Genomic DNA, 18,905 nt, shown 5'->3' with positions numbered 1-18,905 from the left:
TTTCTGATTTAGAACAGGTGAAAATAATACCTGATCTGGATTAACAGAATAGGAATCATTTGAATAGACACATTTATTCTTATTTTAGCAGAAAGTAAAATGTATTTTCTCCATATTCATGATATAATAACTGTTCTATCAGCCTATTGGTTTTGAACACATATTCATGTATTGTTTTGAATATGTTTAAATTATAGTTCAGAGGGGTTTCGATATATGGTGGGTTATAAATTTAAGTGTGCAATTTAGCACAGAATGAAGCTAAAGGTTAGGTTATCGTAAATGAGAAAAGAGAAGCAAAGGTCAGAGTACAGGGGATACTACATCATGCATTAACACAAGTTAAGGCTACAATTCTGGACATAGTGCTGGACCTTTGAGGAGAGATAGTATTGTATGTTAAAATTGCTGTAACATTATTCCTTCAATATGTACTTAATGATTTATTTATTTATTTATTGCAGTTGAATTCCCTTTGCTTTTGAAGTCCAGATTCAAGGGGGCAAACTAGAGATGCTTGTTTTTAAAGTATTGGATCTAAGTAACCTAAACCCATTGAGTGTTCCACTCAGGCACGCAGCAGCTGTGGGGAATGGCATTTTAAAAATAAAGACCCATTTGGCCTTGGAACATCACTACTGGGAGAGTCAGAGCTCCTGCCTCCCTTCTCCAAGCCATTTTCCCATACCAAGAGTTCTGGAAAGGAGTTACTTCCCCATTTTTGCTGCTCCAAGTGGAATATTAGGAGGGGAGCAACTAAAAATAGCATAGCAAAAACTGAAGAAAATTAGCAATGTACATGAGACTGGTTGTAAAATGCTTGGCCAGGGTTATGATGGGTAATATCAGTCTTCTGATGAAATTCAGACAGAGAGTGCTGGGTTTTGTGCTGTTAACACATCAAATAATTTTTAAAATTACACATTAGACAGACAGAAGAAAGATTTATTTAGTTATTGCTGAGGAAAGAGAACAGAGGAATAGTAAGAAAATATAAATGATTTCAGTTCCTAGTTTTTTAAGGTCAAAGTTGCCCTGACCTAGATAGCCTGGAATAGCTTGTCTCATCAGATCTTGAAAGCTAAGGAAGGTTGGCCCTGGTTAGTATTTGGATGGGATACCATCAAGGAAGTCCAGGGTCACTGCAGAGAGGCTGGCAGTGGCAAACTATCTCCAAATGTCTCTTGCCTTGAAAAACCTGGGGGGTCACCATAAGTCACCTGCAACTTGATTGCAAAAAAACAAAACAAAACCCATTTTGTTTGGGAGTCTTTTATTCAGGTATGGATAGCATGAGAAAAGCAGAATACATCCCAGTCTTTGAAAACTCTGAGTGTGTTTTTCCATTCCTGTTGATTAGAACACTACAGGGATTTTCTAATCAACAATTGAAGTACATCTTGTACTTCACTGGAATAACAAGTAATTACAGGTATACTGTAACAGAATAATTTGTCCATCTATATTAACATTATTATTTCCAATTACTCCATAAACAATTCTGGCACAAAATGTTAAAAGAAATTTCTTTCACTTTATTTGTATATAATTGAAGTGGCTGCCTTCCAGCTCTGGTTGCTCACACTGAAGGAGGGGAAGGGACTTTCAAGAACACAGTGCAGAAAGGACAATACTAGCTGAAACCAAAAAATATTGAATATTAGTGAGCTACTAAGAGGTGGCCAGATTCCAGCTCAGCAGCAGTGCCAGTGGTCCATTCCTGAAGGGGAAGCTTTACAGGCCAATGATCAAGCACATCCTCCTGCAGTGAGACCATGAGAAGCCCCCTAAACAAAAAGCAGCTGGGGGGGGGGTGTAAAATGAGAGAACAATCCCAATCCCCCTCCTCCACAGCAAAAAAAAAAATAAAAATGAATCAGCAATGCAGAGGAGACACCCAGAGAAAAGCAAAGCTCCCTGGCCCCTGACTGAGCAAGCATTTCCCCCCTCCATGCCCACCAAAACTCTTCAAGTTCATCATTTGTCTCCACTTTTCCTTAAATTTTACTGACCATGAGATCAACCCCCTCAAAGACAAGAGTTAAACTGCTGTGGCCAGAATGCTTACATCAATGTACTTCAGCTTTAGTTGAAGTACATGTCCACCCCCTCTATACCCACCAAAGCTCTTCAAGTTCATCATTTGTCTCCACTTTTCCTTTCCAACTCCAACCAAACACCAACAGAGAACACATGCTCTCTACCTGGGCATATATAGCATTTGAATCCCATTGCAATGAATGGGAGCTCTGTTATTTGCAAGCAGCAGTGTCTGTCAAGTTTTGGAGAGTCCCTATTGGTATTTCCAAGGCTGTTAATATTACCTCCACCATTGCCTAGCAGTTCCACACAGGATTTTCTGGGATGATTTCCATTTACTCAACCATGCAGAGCCACACTGAAGTTTGGTGAATGCTCGATTAGCATGTGCTCTACTGAACATTACTTCCCAATCATCTCCCTATGTGCCAAAAATTCAGGACCAGTTTTGGCACATAAGCTGGTTTGTGCCCATCCCTAGTGGCTGACCCTGGTGTTAACCCTGTAAAGGCATAGGCCTCTGTCAAAAAGAATGGAGGCAGCAGCACAAAAAAGAGAACAGCAGCCCCCCATCACCTCATGCAATTTCTCCAAATCATGTATAATTCCCCTGTCCAACTTCCCTCCCTTAAAGGCAAGATTTTCCCTCCATTTTTCTTTCCCTGTCTGATTGAGTTGCCCTAGTGAAGTGTTTTCTTCTTTCCTGAAGCTGTCCCATTCTGTCCAAGTATATTTTTGTTGTTAGCTCAGCCAAGAACCTGAGGGAAGGAATAGAGGTTTGCTTTAACTTAAACAACTTAAATGACACTTGAGGAGTTTTGACATTCAAAAATAACAAAAATATTTTATTTAACATAGAAGGGATAGGTCAGATAAAATCAAGGGCTGGCATTTCTGAGGTAAAACCAGTACATGCACAAACTTTAGTTCTTATATTTCAGGCTAATGAACATTTCTTAAGCGATTCAGTTACCTAAATTTTTTTTGTTGAGAGGCTGTTGTTCCAATGTTTTCCAAACACTCCAGTACACTTTTTGTGAGTATTTATTGACTTCCTAGTTCTCTTTCTCGTATGCTCTTTCTGGTACCTAAACCCCTTCCTTTGAAACACCAGTACTTGTGTTGAGTTTAACTGACTCTTAAGGTCTCCAAAGGCAGTTTCTAAGCACACCAGGCCAGGGATCTCTTCATTCTTCAGAGCTATCACACTGTTTTGACTGGGAAGGGAAATTCATTCTCTCACTAGAAGACCTTTGACCCAAATGGGAGTCTCCATCTAACTACTCGCTTGTCTTTACCAACTTTCCGCAGTTCTCTTGTCTGTGTTAAACTGCTGTCAGTCAGGGCTGAATTCTGAAACTATCAGTACTTGACTCTTCTCGGCTAGGGCTGAAATCTGCTCAGCACTCAATTCAGAAGGCTTTCTCTTCTCAACTGATGCTAACCAATCAGATCTCTTGGAACAGCCTGTCACTCAAGGCTCTCTGGCTCTGTGAAGAATTAACCCTTCACAGTCCTTTATCTGTTTACACAACACTTCTAGCTTTTAGCAGTGTAGTCCAGTACACCATGCCTGAACCACACTAGTTACTATCCTATGGAAACAGGGCAGGTGATAGGTGCCTGGCAAATGGTGTTGGGAGTGCTTCTCACTGTTCGTGGAGCTGGGGGCAATAGAGGTGGAAGCTCATACCAGGCCACAAGATGTGCTCCTGCTCATCCCTGTCCCAAGTAAGAGCTACTAGCTGCTCAGAGTGCCCAGTAGCTTCTACCTTAGCCGCCATGAAGTTCTCCAAGCACTGCTGACCCAAAGCATCCCTCCATTTGCTTCCAGTCTTCAGCCGCTTCCTCTCAATGGCCACCCACATGGAAGAGAAGGTGTGAAACATACAGGGTGCAGGCCACACACCTGGAGGCTGGGCAGTGGTCCCATGTCCCTAGCATCCCCAGGAACCACACCACCAGCAGCATCTGGGGATGCCCTACAGCCAGGTTACCATTCTTTCACAGCTCCCAGCCCCATCTGAGGATGTGAAGTCTGTCTTCTATGACACCATGTCCATAGTTGATCATGCCAGGGAGTCCCCCAGTGCCCAAGATCTTCCTCACTAACAATCATGGACTTCCAAGGTCCCATGCAACAGGAAATGTCATGCCATGTGAGCTCATCAGCACCCTGCAGCACTCTAATGGCACTTGCCTGGAGTACATCCACCTGGACAGGACAGCCATCCAAGCCCAATGCAAGGAACTAGCCCTGCAGGACCAGGCTCTTGCTCTCAAAGCCATCTTCTTGTAGAAGGTGCTGCTGTCCATATGAAGCTGCCTTCTACTGAATCAGACCCCCCTCGGTCCATCAAAGTCAGTATTGTCTACTCAGACTGGCAGCGGCTCTCCAGAGTCTCCAGCTGAGGTTTTTCACATCTATTTGCCTGGACCCTTTTAGTTGGAGATGCTGGGGATAGAACCTGGGACCTTCTGCTTACCAAGCAGATGCTCTACCACTGAGCCACCATCCCTCCCCTTTGATTCATTACAACTGACTAATTCTAGGCAGTGATGTTTGAGGTACTGGAGAATGTTCCAATCATACTTCTGTTCTTATGTTCATACATGAACATGAAACAGGATATAATCTGCATGTGCATGTGCTGGATTCTGGAAGTTGTGGGTGGTGTAAAAATACAAGGTATGTATTTGTACAGAGAGGCTACAATCCCAGGCTGAAGCATGAATCAAGTTTGGAGTTTCTTCTCAAATGCAAGACTTGTTTTTTAGACCCTAAGGAGTCTATAGATCTTCTTCGTGGTCTGTGTGCTTCACACTCATGGGATAGAGCGCCTGCGCCGATCCCCGAATTGGTATCTGAAAAGCCCGGGATTTTTCTGCGTTCTGCGCCAATGGGCATGCGCAGGCGTCCCAGTACACATGCTCACCGGTGCCAGCGCGAGGATCCTGCCAGTTCCTTTGTGACCGCTACGCGGAGAGGTTTACCTTTCGTGTCACCGGTCGGTAAGATATCGGTTTTTTGCCTTTATTCGTTGTATATAGCCCGTTTGTTGTTTTCTTAGAGTAGATAGTTTAGAAGATAAGAGCCTGAAGACCTCCAGGAACCTCGGTGTGCAGGCCACCTCCAGGGCTCCCAAGGCGAAGCAGTGGCACAAATCATGGGCCAAGAAGCCTTATCAAAAGTTCTCACCCGAACAGCAATGGCAACCTCGCTCCACCCAGCCTGACAGACCATCGTACTCATGCAACAACAGGAACCACTATGGTTCACTGGCAAATCCAAGGGTGCTCGCCTTCAAAAGCAGGGCCTTTGACTTTCTCATGGCACGCGTCATCGTCCTTACTGGTTCAACATCTATCCGCCTCCGCCCTTTCCTACCTGCCTGGGAGTTGATCTCTACAGACAGGTGGGCTCTGTCCATCATAGAAGAGGGCTACAAAATAGAGTTTGCTCAGATTCCGAACCAATCCATGGTGATCACCACTCCCCCTTCCCCACCTCTGCTGGCAGAGGTGAACAACCTCCTACAGAAACAAGCCATAGAAAGAGTTCCAACGGAGGCCAGGATGGGAGGTTTTTACTCTCGCTACTTCCTGGTCCCCAAGAGGGACGGGGGTTTAAGACCTATTATGGATCTTCGGAATCTGAACAAATTTATTCTGTACCAGAAGTTCAGAATGTCCACGCTGCAAACAATCCTGCCCCTCATCAATCAAGGGGACTGGATGGCGACCCTGGACCTCAAGGATGCCTGCTTCCACATCAGCATCCGGCGTTCAGGCGTTTCCTCCGGTTTGCAGTGGGTTCCCAACACTTCCAGTTCAAAGCCCTTCTGTTCGGCCTGTCCACTGCACCTCGGGTGTTTACGAAGATGATGAGCGTTGTGGCTGCCCATCTCCATCTCCAGGGAGTTGTCGTTTTTCCATACATCGACCACTGGCTCCTTGTGGCGAAGTCGAGGGAAAGTTTGTCAACGCACATTGCCATCACTCTACGTCTTCTCGACACCTTGGGGTTGCAGGTCAATTTGGAGAAATCTCACCTTACTCCATCAAGGACAGTGCAGTTCATAGGGGCTTTGCTGGATACAAACCAGCATTGTGCATACCTGCCTCCGCTGAGAGCGAGGGACATTATCGGTCTGGTACGACTGCTACAGAGGTGAAAGTGGGGCACAGCGCAGCAGCTTCAGCGGATGCTGGGGCTGATGGCGGCGACGACAAGCGTGCTACTTTTCGCGAAACTGAGGATGAGAGGCCTACAGTTGTGGTTTCTTTGCCAGTTTCGCCCACTCAGAGACTCACCTCGAAAGAGGTTCGTCATCCCATCTGGGACTCTTCAGACACTACAGTGGTGGGAGTCAGAGAACAACATCTGTCAGGGAGCTCCCTTCCACCTCCCGACTCCTACTGTGACTATCACAACAGATGCTTCCTTGTGGGTTTGGGGGGCCCACATGGAAGACCTGTGTGTGGGGGGCCAGTGGCCGCCAAAACTGACTCAGTTCCATATAAACCACCTAGAACTGCTGGCGGTTCACTTTGCCCTACGCTCTTTCCGCCCCTTAGTGGCAGGGAAGACTGTAGAGCTACTTACGGACAATACCACTGCCCTGTGCTACATCAATAGGCAGGGAGGGACAGTGTCTCGTCGGCTCTGCGCATTGGCAATGGATCTCTGGTTGGAGTGTCTCTAATACGACATCTTTGTGAAGGCGGCACATCATCCGGGGGTCCTCAACATACAGGTAGACTCCCTCAGCTAGGGTGGGGCTTCCCCACACGAGTGGGAACTGCAGTGGTGCTTTCTGAAGCCTGTATTCCAGCTTTGAGGGGTACCCACAGCTGGATGTCTTCGCCACGGCCGAGAACAAGAAATGTCCCATGTTCTGTTCCAGAGGGGGAGCGGATCCAGCCTCTCTGGGAGACGGGCTCCTGCTTCCTTGGGAGGGCCGGTCCCTCTACATGTTCCCGCCTCTGCCATTGTTGACAAAGGTGGTTGACAAAATAGCAAGCGAGAGGCCGTGCTGCATCCTGGTGGCTCCCTGGTGGCCTCGCCAGAACTGGTTTTCGATCCTGCTTCAACTGTCGGGGGGGGGGATCTTCTACCAGTTCCCGGCAGAGCCAGACCTTCTGTCAGCTCAGGGTGTCACGAGCTGGGGCCAGGCCAGGCGAAGTCCAGGGGCAGTCCAAGGTCTATAACCGGTGAGCAAGAGTGTCCAAGGTGCCAAAGCCAAATCGTTGTCCAGGTATCGTAGGTCAGAGGTTCAGAAGCCGTAGTCAGGGGGTCCAGAAGTCAAGCCAAGGTCAGGAGGTCCAAAGTCAAAAGCCGAAGTGGATGCTAGGACGCCAGGTAGATGACTAGTTGCTTCCACAAAGCCTCCTCCCAAAGCCTACAGCTATATAGCCCTCTGCTGGCTGTTGCCCATTTGGGCTAATTGCTGGCTCAGAGAGGCAGCCAGGATCCTGTTGCAACTCAAGCATCCTTGCTCTTAGAAGGGCCAGAATCCTCTCAAAACTCAGGGCTCAGGGAGCGTCTTGCTTGTGAGCGTGCCGCCCTCCTCCGATCCCTGAGGTCCTGACGGAGGCGGTCACGCACACGCGCCACCCGAGAGGGCGAGGCAGGGGGGCTGGGATCTTCTCCAGCAGGAGGCAGGGGCACTGGTGCAGGTGGCAGGGGCACAGTTTCTGCTGCAGGCTCAACTTCCTCTACAGGGTCCCCAGCACCCATGACACAGGGCGGCCACATACTCCATCACAATGTGCCCCACCTGAAGCTGGCAGCGTGGCTCATCGATCCTTGGAGTTCTCTGACAGGGTCCAGCAAGTCCTTATGAACTGTAGGAAGCCTTCCATCTGTGCTTCCTATGACAGGAAGTGGCGGAAATTCACTCAGTTCATCGTTGACCCTTCAGTCTCACCTAGTAGGGTGGGGCTGTCGGTAATTTTTGATTTTTTGTTATCCTTAGTGGATGCTGGTCTTGTTTTTTCCCCCATTAAGGTGTATTTGGCAGCAATATCTGCTTTTCATAACCCAGTGGAGGGGTATTCTGTTTTTGCGCACCCTCATTCCAAAAAGTTTTTGAGGGGTTTGTTTAGGCTGCATCCACCATCAAGATCACCCCCGCAGTTGTGGGACTTAACCTTAGTGCTGGACAAACTAACTCGTCACCCCTTTGAACCGATGGCCACGTGCTCTTTGCAGCTCCTATCATGGAAAACTGCAATTTTATTTGCTATCACATCAGCACGTCGTGTAGGGGAGCTCACGGCGATGCATTGTGATTATCCCTACCTTGTTTTTCGGGAGGCTGGTGTTTCTTTAGCTCCGGACATTACTTTTCTTCCTAAGGTGGTCTCCCAGTTCCACCTCAACTTAGAGGTCTGGTTGCCCACTTTTTTCCCTACACCTTCCTCGGATGAGGAATGTAGATTGCACGCTTTGGACATAAAGCGTGCTCTGTTGTTTTATTTGAACCATTCAAAGATTTTTCGTAAAGACAAGCAGCTTTTTGTTTCATATGCTGCCCCCAAGTTAGGTTCCAGGATTTCATCTCAGAGACTCTCAAAATGGCTCACTGAGACTATTAAACTCTGCTATTTGTTGGCAAAGAAGCCGTTACCTGGGCCTATTTGTGGACACTCCACAAGAGCGATGGCTATGTCAGTGGCGTTCCTGAAAGGTGTGTCCCTGACTGATGTCTGCAAGGCTGCCACCTGGTCTTCTCCGCATGCCGTCATGAAGCAGTATGCGCTGGACGTGCATGCTCAGCAGAGGACTCGGTTGGGAACTGCGGTGCTGCAAGCTGTTTCTTCCGGTTGACCGTCTTCCCGCCTCCAGGTATGTCTTGCTTGCTAGTCTCCCATGAGTGTGAAGCACAGAGACCATGAAGAAGATAGACAGGTTGCTTACCTGTAACTGTAGATCTTCGAGTGGTCATCTGTGCATTCACACTACCTGCCCTCCTTCCCCACTGCTGACGGTCTCCCTCCAGTAGGGGCTTCCAGCGGTCAGGAAGGAACTGGCGTGATCCCCGTGCTGGCGCTGGTAAGCATGCATACTGGGATGCCTGCGCATGCCCATTGCCGCCGAGCGCGGAAAAATCCCGGGCTTTTCAGATACCGATTCGGGGATTGGCGCAGGCTCTCTATCCCATGAGTGTGAATGCACAGATAACCACTCGAAGATCTACAGTTACAGGTAAGCAACCTGTCTTTTTTCAACCAATATTTTTGTTCTGGAACATAATATATCCACCTAATATTACACTAGGTGGAGTTTCAATGTCAGTGAAACAGGCACTTTTTACTGCTATGAAACCTTTTAGAAGTATTTGAAATGAAATTCTCCATTTCATTTTTAAGAGTTGAACTGATATAATCTTTAATAATGCCTCCTAACCAGATTTATATCCATCTATCTTTTTAAGACTTCAGTGAACTGAAGTGCATCAATGTAAATTATAATCACTAAGTAAGTAAACCACTTAGGATGTCAGTGTAAACTATAATCATCTTTATTTTATACCCCAGTGCTCAAAATGGTTTACATAGTTCTCCTTTCCTCTACTTTATCCTCTTGGAATCCTCTGAGGTAGGTTAGGCTGAAAATGTGTGAATGGCCCCAAGATTATCTAGCAAGATTCTATGGCAGAATCAGGATCCAAACCTGGTCTCCCAGATTGTACTGCAACACTAATACCTCATAGTCTTTCCTGTTAAAAAAGACCACCTTTTCAGAATCAGAACCTTTTCTGTAAAAGAAGTTTGTTGAGGCCTTGTGTACTTCATACAGATTTCTCATGCTTTTGGCAAAAAGGACATTTTTCACTGTTGTCTCGCTAGTCTGTTTCACTAAATCAGGTGGTGTTTTTCCGCTTGTGTTAAAAAGATACCTCAGACAAAATACTACCTACAGGTGCTTTCTGCTCACTACAGCTTATTTCTCTACATAACTTGCTATGTCCTGGACAAAGCTGGGAAAAATTCCAAACCAGGAAATCTGGAAGGCGCAGATTATTCAGATTGTAGGGCATTATTCAAGAATATTTATAGCTTTCGGTTATCAGAGGCTCTTGTGACAATCCACCAGCACTTTCTCAAATCTATTGTGGTAATCACAGGAAACTTTTCCAGAGTTTTTACAGGACTTCATTGAGTACCTTTGTTGTTTACAGATTGATAGAATAATCTTAGCAATGCTAGATTTGTATTAATTAATTGATTAAACATGAGCCCTGCAACTCCTCAGAGGAGGGATTTACATATAATCCTGATTTGCATTTAATAATTGGAGATCCCCCCATCTAGACACAGAATTTTTTAAATGATAATTTGGGATTGCACAATGATGCAATTCATATGTGTAGTATTTGCTGTTACAATACACCTGTGCATTTTCCTTGCATGTGTTAATGTGCATTGTTGCTTAGAGTCACATTCCATTACATAAATTGGACTTATTAAAAATCAGCTGATCAAATAGGAAACTAATTTGTAAGCATTCACCTCTTTTTTATTTAAAAAAGGAGGATAGAATCATGCAAACTTGTGCAAATTTGGCCTTCCTGTGATCAAGTGCCAGGGGATTTCCATATTCAAAGGCAGCAGACCTTTAAATGCTGATGTTATGGGATAGTACCAAGGGAGAACCTGCCCTTTATGCCCAGTTTATTGGCCTTCCATGACAACTGGTTGGTAGATGTGTGAAAGAGAATGCTGGACCAGATCAGACTATTGGTCTGATCCAGCAAGCCTCATTTTAAGTATCTTTGTGCTTTGTTTGACACAAAAGGCCTGGAACACAGTTGTGCATGAAAGAGACAAATAGCTTGCTGTGTATGGGAATTGTGTTTTTGAACTCATGTTGTTTTCTTTGTACCATTTAAAGTTTGTTTGTACCATTTTCATTACAGCTAACTAAAACTGCAGGGTTAGAGATATAGATTCACCACCTGTGGCCTTAACAGGATTGATACATCCTTTCAAACTCCGCTGGAATGCAGATTTTTTTTTTAGATTATGAGGGATTACTATATTAAGCCTTTATTCAACCAGTCGTTCCCCCATATTCCAGAAACCCTGGCTCTCTTGCTCAGCGATAAGGATTTTAATATTACTCTAGCAACTGCGAAATTTGTCTCAATCTTTTTAGCCCTTGCATTTAAAAAAGAAAAGATATAAGTGTCTTCTGTTGCTCAAGATATGTGAATCAATTAGTTTCTAAGGGTATAGAGGATCAGAAAGGATCAGAAGGATACACCACTGCAATCTTTAAAATGTGTAAAAACAGTAGTTACATGGTAACCACACAGTTGAGGAGAATCGCCTGTGGCTGCTGGCACTCTGGAAAGATTAGACTATTGTACCATATTATTTAGATTATACTTAGGTACTGTTTTTCTATGTGTGTGTGTTTCTAGTGTGTGGAATTAAGGTATCATATAAACATTCTCCTTTGGAGTTGAGATCATATGTACATCCTTTGTCCTCTAATGATCTCGCATCTTACCATCACCTTCATTTCAGATACATCTTATTTTGAATGTTTCTAAGTAGCCTCCTTAGCCTTACTATTTTGGAAATTCGTTTAAGGAAAAGAGTGAAAGTATTAAATAAATACCTGCCTGGTTTGATTCCTGTTTGATTTTATTTTTGTTTCTCCGCTGGCAAAAACCAACCTTCCTTCCTTCCTTCCTTCCTTCCTTCCTTCCTTCCTTCCTTCCTTCCTTCCTTCCTTCCTTCCTTCCTTCCTTCCTTCCTTCCTTCCTTCCTTCCTTTTTATTCTCATTCAAAAAACATTTTTTTCATCATTGTTTTTGTATTTGTTTTGGGCAAAGGTGTGTAAATGATGTAGAATTATGTGTACACATAAGAAACAAAGATTTATTAACAGCTGCAATGAAGAAGAAGCAAGCTGAATGTGCAAAATAAAAACAAAATTGGAGTAGTCATGCCAGCTCCTCCTTACCTAAAAAGATGGTCCGTTGTAGATTATTGTTATTGTAAGAGATTACCAAAGCAGTTTTCTATTCTTAAAATTTCTTGGAATAAATTTTACATTTATGAAACCAGTAGCTAACTTTTAAAGTTCTGGAGGAGCTATAAATAAAAAAATAAAATGTGAGAAGGCCTGTTATATAAAATTTGCTTTGCTGCAATATACACACAATTATTTTCTGTTAATTTGCACTATAAATATATTTCTAGAGTTGATGATTATTTTAAAAAATAAATACTTGTTATACTGAAATGTAACTGTTTGACCAAAGTTCAGTTGTATTTCTAACAGATGTGGGAAGAAGCCATTGCCTTGGGCAAAGAACTTGCTGAACAGTATGAAAATGAAATGTTTGATTATGAACAACTCAGTGAACTGCTGGTAGGTTCCTTTTCAGTTCACCGTAAATTAGCATACAGTTTCTTTTCTTTCTTTCTTTTTGCATTTCCATTTTTTAAATTTTCATATAGGGTTTGTTTTCTAACTTGAATCAGCAGGAAATATGTGGGCCCTATTGGAAAATTGTTGGCTGCTGATTGATTAATTAGAGCTTAAAAAAGAAGTGTGTGTTGTGGTAACAATAATCAGTAAGCTTTTTTTATCCTCAAGAAAAATGGTTTTTAAAGTGATTCCAAAGTGCAACCATTTACCGGGAGCTACTGGCATTGCTAACTACATGTCATCTTCAATATCTAATTCTCAACATGGCCTCAGCTATGCATACTTAAATCTGGAGACTGGAGCCATGAAAAGACAAGACCAATCTTTCTAGAAACATGAGAAAATCTGAAAACTATACAAAATACACTAGAGGGTCAAGTAATAATAGAAACAGCATCTGTAGATTTCAGAAACAAATGTTCACAGTGGCTCTTGCTAGGCATTATTGCTAGCCTTCAGGCCTTGATTGCTGTCAGTAAATGGCGAGGCAAAGGGAGCAACTGTTTCCAGGGTGGTGGCGACTGCTGCTGCTGCTGCTGCTCCTCCTCCTCCTCCTTGTTTTTGTGGGATGATTTGGAACCAGGTCTGGCAGTAACCACCTTGTAGGAGACACAGAGGAAGAGATACAATTATATAAAATGAAATAAACGGCTTTGAGTCCCTGAGGGTAGGTTGGTTGGGGAATAAGAATCACAGAAGGAAGCAGGGAATTGGGAAATGCCATAGATGTGTTTATGGGAGGGAAACAGGAAATATTGGGGAACTGGAGAGTAGATGCCTCCAATAAGTCCTTGTGAGTCCCCCACTTGTCAGTACACATTTCCAATTCTGTATCCATTTTCTGCCCTTTTTCTTAATAAAATGACCCCAAATATCCCAGACAATTGTTTTATTTCTTCTTCTGCTGTATACTCTTTGTAGAGGTGAATCTCTCAAACCTATTGCTCACAGATTGGGTAACAGCCTTTCTCACAGATAAGAGTGCTCATTCTGCTCTATAGTGTGTGAAGACTTGTTAGCTAATTACAATTAATTAATTTGGTGGCATATGACAAAGAGTCAAGAACTTCTTATAGAGTGTTTATGAAGGTCTATGAGAAGGCAGTGAAGTCTGCTAAGGAAGATTTTTACTATCTTCAGAGGTTAGACAGCTAGCACCCTACCTGTCCTCCCAGGATTTAGCTAAAGCAATCTATGTGATGGTCACTTCCAGATTGGACTATTGTAACTTGCTCTATGCAGGCTTGCCCTTGAGGCTGACCTGGAAACTCCAGCTGGTAACTGCATTGCCTTTACGGGTAAGCATCCAGCCAGTCGTGCACCAGTTGCGCTGGCTACCAATAGAGTACCAGATCTGCTTCAAGGTTCTGGTCTTGACATTTATAGCCTTACGCAGCCTGGGACCAACATCCCTGCAGGACTGCCTCTCCCCATATGCGCCCCAGAGATTGCTGCATTCTGCTTCACAGCATCTTCTGACTGCCCCTAGCCTGAAGGATGTTCGACTTGCCTCAACCAGGGCCAGGGCCTTTTCGGCCTTGGTCTCGGCCTGGTGGAATTAGCTCCTGTGGAGATCCAAGCCCTACCTTATTTGATGCATTTCATAGGGCCTGAAAGACGGAGCTATTCTGCCGGGCCTTTGGTTGAGGCACCGGGCATTCTTATTTCCATCTGCTTGGCCTTCCTTGCCTGTCATGATGCTATATTATTTTATCTTAATCTATTATTCCACCTCTGAGCCCACTGCTTTACTGATATATAGAATGCATCCAATGGAAACCATTGCCTGTGACTTATATGCTATTTGTTTTATTGTATTTTATGGTTTTAGCTTGTAGTTTTTAATTGTTTTAACTTTTATTGTTATCCGTCCTAAGCCTGCTCGTGGGAAAGGGTGGAATACAAATGAACAAAAATAAATAAAATAAAATACATAAATCAACTCTAGTGAAAGGAGCAGAGGGACCATTTAATTTCTAAGGCATCTCACAATCTCATTGCCTGTGACAAGGAGCAATTTTACTGGTGCTTCTCAAGCCCTTTGTGCTCCTTCAGATATGATTACTTTCTCTTTGTTACTGGGTCCAGGCTAAGGGTTTTGCTCTGAGTATGGTCCTATATGCATCCTGAATATAATGCCACAAAACTGTCTGACTTGCTTTCTTACAGTGAGGACTAAAGGCACTGGCTTCCTCCAAGCCTCATATAGTACTCCGGCTTTTTCATTTTTCTTATCTTAAAAAACAGCCTTCATGTAATGTAGAACATGATTGAACAGAGGCTAGTGCCGTCCATTTAAAGCAAGAACTTTTTTTCCCCCTTTGTGTAAATGGTATTTCAGGCAGGAAAAGGACACTCTCTAAACTGCTTTGCCTTTAGTCTTAGGTCTTTTCTAATACTGTTTGTGTATTTGAACTGTTCTTTAACTGAAAAATGAATAAATGTTGCTCCCCATGACTGGATGCAAGTTCAGTTTCTTTCTTATCATTTTCTTTGCAACCCAGTAACACTTGCCTTGCAACTTGAGAGCATATTTTATAATAATTGCAGAAATATTTGCCAGCTGAAGAAGCTAATAAGAGTGAATGCAATTCATATTTGTATTAAAGAATTCTGCAGTTTTATTGGTGGCTTATGTCTGTTTTCAGAAGCAGCATATAGATAGCTGTAAATTGTTTTTGCTGAACAACTGAGATACTAAAAAAAATTGCAGCATATGTCCTTGCATATATCCTTTTAGCACTCTGGACAAGTAACAAGTAATTGCAGTCAGACTTATACCCAGAATCAGACAGGTAACAGGGAAATGAACTGCTGAAATACTCCTTGGTTATCATACACATAGCATACTGTTTACAATGTATATATTTGTTATGGAGAAGTGCCATATTTGATATTTTAAGTGGCTGCAAACCATCACTGTTCATGATGGAGCAGAAACCATGGTTTGTGGCAGGTTTGAAAACTATGGTTCATTGTGAAGTGTGGCTTGCCAAATGAGAAGCCCTTTTCAGCTGGTTATGATTTTGACATTTATACCTTGCTTACATAATCTCAGTATATGCATTTACTATTTTGTGTAAGGACAGCAATGTTAATTTTTTTTCCAGCTTCCATATGCATGACCACATACCTTCAAAAATCTAGGTTTCTGATATTGTGTACCAAAGCTAGAAACTAGACATTTCTGCATTCATAAAAAAGTGAACATGCATATTGAACTTGTACATAGTGCATTTTTCCAATACACAACATAGGAGTGCCGAAACTGTAACAAATGAAAAAAGTTAGATATGTGGCCATTTGTATGTCTCCCATCACCATAGAAATCAGAATGCTGAGATGAGAGAATAGAAAACAAAATTAGACAATTAGCTTTAAAACATGCTTTTTGATTTACATTTTTGAAGTTCAAATGCTGATCTTGGTTTTAAGCTATAAGTGCAAACCCAGGGTTTAGCATGATGTCTGCAATGAGCCAAAGTTAATTGGCAGCAGCATTGCTTTAAGTCTTCTTCAAATAGCTAACATTTTCTTTGCATAAAGCATGAACATAGGGCCGGGTCCTTCTATGCACAGACCTGAAGCTTCCTAAAAGCAATTTCCACAAACAATATACTGTAGCATCATTTAAATCACTTAAATTGTTTTCAGTGAGCTGAACATACATGGAAATGCCACACACAGTTTATTTTCCCATCAGGATTACACACACATATCAATATATATAGTAAAACGTCTACATTCTTGAACCAGTTTCTAGAATAGTCCATGTTGTTTAAACCTGTGTTAGCTTCATTGTACTTGATAAAGATGACCAGATTTATTTTTAGACTGTGTGTGATTGACTGGTATATACCCATTTTAGGCAAACATTGGTAACACAAACTGAATGAGGTCACAGATTCAATATTTGGCAGGCCTGCTAAGGTTTAACCTATGTACAACAAATATTTGAATCCAATAGATTGATAAATAGTTTGTGAAAGGTTCTATGCTGTCCAGCTCACAGATAGTCTGAGACTTCATTATAGAACCAGAGCCCCCATGAATGTGTTGAGATATGCAATAAAATACACTTTTGTTCCCTAGATCATTACATGAAAAACAGTTTCCCTAATTTAGGGATAAAAGAGAAACAAGTTAGTTGCCATTGGTGCCTTTGCTTCCTTACTTATGAAGTGATGCTGTAATAAAAGGAAGATACAAATGATCTTAAGGGACCCTTCACATCCGGGCCACTTGCTATTTGAGATCTTACGTCAGGCAGGCGATATAGAGTGTTGTAGGCTAAGACAAATAGATTCAAGGGCAGCTTCTACCCAAGTGCCATGGTTAGGTTAAATGCAGGGTTATGAATTGTTATTTGTTTTCAGATGCATTTAAATGGTCTATGTATATGTCCTTTTTGGGGGGGTGTTGATGTGTTGGTATGTTTGTGGAAGAGCACCTCATTTCGTTGCTCTCATTTTCTTTTTTGAGAACAATGACAATAAATTTATCTATCTATCTATCTATCTATCTATCTATCTATCTATCTATCTATCTATCTATCTATCTATCTATCTATCTATCTATCTATAACTAGTAGGGGTGGACATGAATGCTGTAAAAATTCTGCTTCAGTTCAAGGTTCAGGGTGGCCCCTGAGCCAAACCACAAACCAAGCCAAAAAGTACCAAACTGGCCAGTTTGGTTACCCCTTTTTAGCAGTCGTAGTGAGATGCAGCCAGGAGAAATGCAGGGATCACCGTTTATTTGTTTGTTTATTACTTCACATTTCTATCCCGCCCTTCCCAGATGGGCTCAGGGCAGGTTACATCAGAATAAAACAAATTACATAATTTCTAAAACAACTAACTCAAACATAAAACCAAACAAACCAATTGACTAATTAAAATTCAGATGGCAACCATATCATTAACCCCTCCGTTTCACTTCCTCCAGCTTCAACACAGGAGGAAGTGAAACTTGCAGCCATTTCAGCTGACCAGCAGGGCAAATCCACTTGTCAATTGTTAGGCTGAAATGTCTGTCAGCCACTTAAACCTAACAAGTCAGCTGCGGACCTGCACTGTTCAGCTGTTAGCCTAAAATGGCCCCAACAGCCAAACCTGACAAAGGATGGTAAATGGTCAAGGATGGTGCCCAAGCAGCCCAATTTTATGCTGACATTTGGCTTGTAAGCTGGTTTGTGCCCACCTCTAAATTCTAGTACATTGTTTTAACACATCAATTACTCCCTGAAGTACCAAGTATTAATCTGTCATTTCATTATATCTATGAGTTAGTGCTTAGGATACAGCATTATTAGTGGAGAAGTAGAATTCCAAATCATTATCACACCCAGGGCTTTTTTGGTAGAAAAAGCTCAGCAGGAACACTTTTGCATATAAAGCCACACCCCCTGATGCCAAGCCAGCCAGAACTGCATTCCTGTGCATTCGTGCTCAAAAAAAGCCCTGACATTTATTTCTTCTTTCATAAAAATATAAGAGTACTAAGCTGGCCCAAACTAATAGTAGATTCATTCCTGTATCCTGTTTCACACAGTGGACAAATATATGCTTTCTCAGGAGTTACAAGCAGAACATGAAGGCCAGCTTCCTCCCCTGCTGTTGCTCCCCAAAACTGGTATTCAAAGGGTTACTGCCTTCGGACATAGAGATTCCATTTAATCATTGTGGTTAAAAGCTATTGATTAACCCAATCCTCTATAAATATCTTCAGTCCTCTTTAATGCTGCACTGGTAGCCATCAATACATCATGTAGCAGTAAATGCCACAGGTTAATTATTTTTTGAGTGAAGAAACAGAGGAGAAGCCACAGCTCAGTGCTTGGTATGCAGATCCCAGGTTCAGTTCCTGGCATCACCATTTTGAAGGATCAGGTAAGAAGGTGATGTGAAAGACATCTTGCTTGGATCCCTGAGAACCAATGCCAGTCTGAGTAGACAATACTAACCTTGGTAGAACAATAGTCTGATTCACTGTTAGGCAGCTTCATGTGTCCAAGCACTTCCTTGTGTCTGTCCTGTATCTATGATCTATCAACACTATTGGACTCCCCTGAGTTTTAGTATCATGAGAAAGTGAGATAAGGTTATCTCTCTGATTACATAATTTTATAAGCCTCTGTCATGTCCCCTCTTTACTTAGGTTTTTTTGTAAACTGCGAAGCCCTGAAGTCCTTAGCATTTCTTTAAACATTGAATTTCATTTTTCAAGTTGCTCTCCTGTCATTTAGTTTGAAGAAATTCTCTTGGAGCTTTCCCTAATTTGTTTTGGTTCCACAATCCTGAATCATTAGATGCGATCTTAAAACCTCACCACTTCAATGCTTACTTCTAATTCCAGATCATCTATAAACCAATGAAACAACAGTGGTTCCAGTCAGTGTTCCTTCTAAGCTGAG

At 42.7% G+C, this 18,905-nt stretch overlaps 1 protein-coding gene across 2 annotated transcripts in view; it reads left to right on the top strand.

Moving 5' to 3' along the window:
• DOCK1 (dedicator of cytokinesis 1) overlaps positions 1–18,905 on the top strand; it is a 550,707-nt gene that overhangs the window by 468,206 nt on the left and 63,596 nt on the right. For both annotated transcript variants that reach the window (XM_060241424.1, XM_060241423.1), the window contains exon 39: positions 12,341–12,430. In XM_060241424.1, the coding sequence (XP_060097407.1) occupies positions 12,341–12,430 (90 nt within the window). The remainder of the gene's footprint in view (positions 1–12,340; positions 12,431–18,905) is intronic.

The sequence above is a fragment of the Heteronotia binoei genome, chromosome 6 (genome assembly GCF_032191835.1).
Source record: "Heteronotia binoei isolate CCM8104 ecotype False Entrance Well chromosome 6, APGP_CSIRO_Hbin_v1, whole genome shotgun sequence".
Classification (NCBI taxonomy): Eukaryota; Metazoa; Chordata; class Lepidosauria; order Squamata; family Gekkonidae; genus Heteronotia; species Heteronotia binoei.
This window is presented reverse-complemented; position numbering and strand designations above follow the sequence as displayed.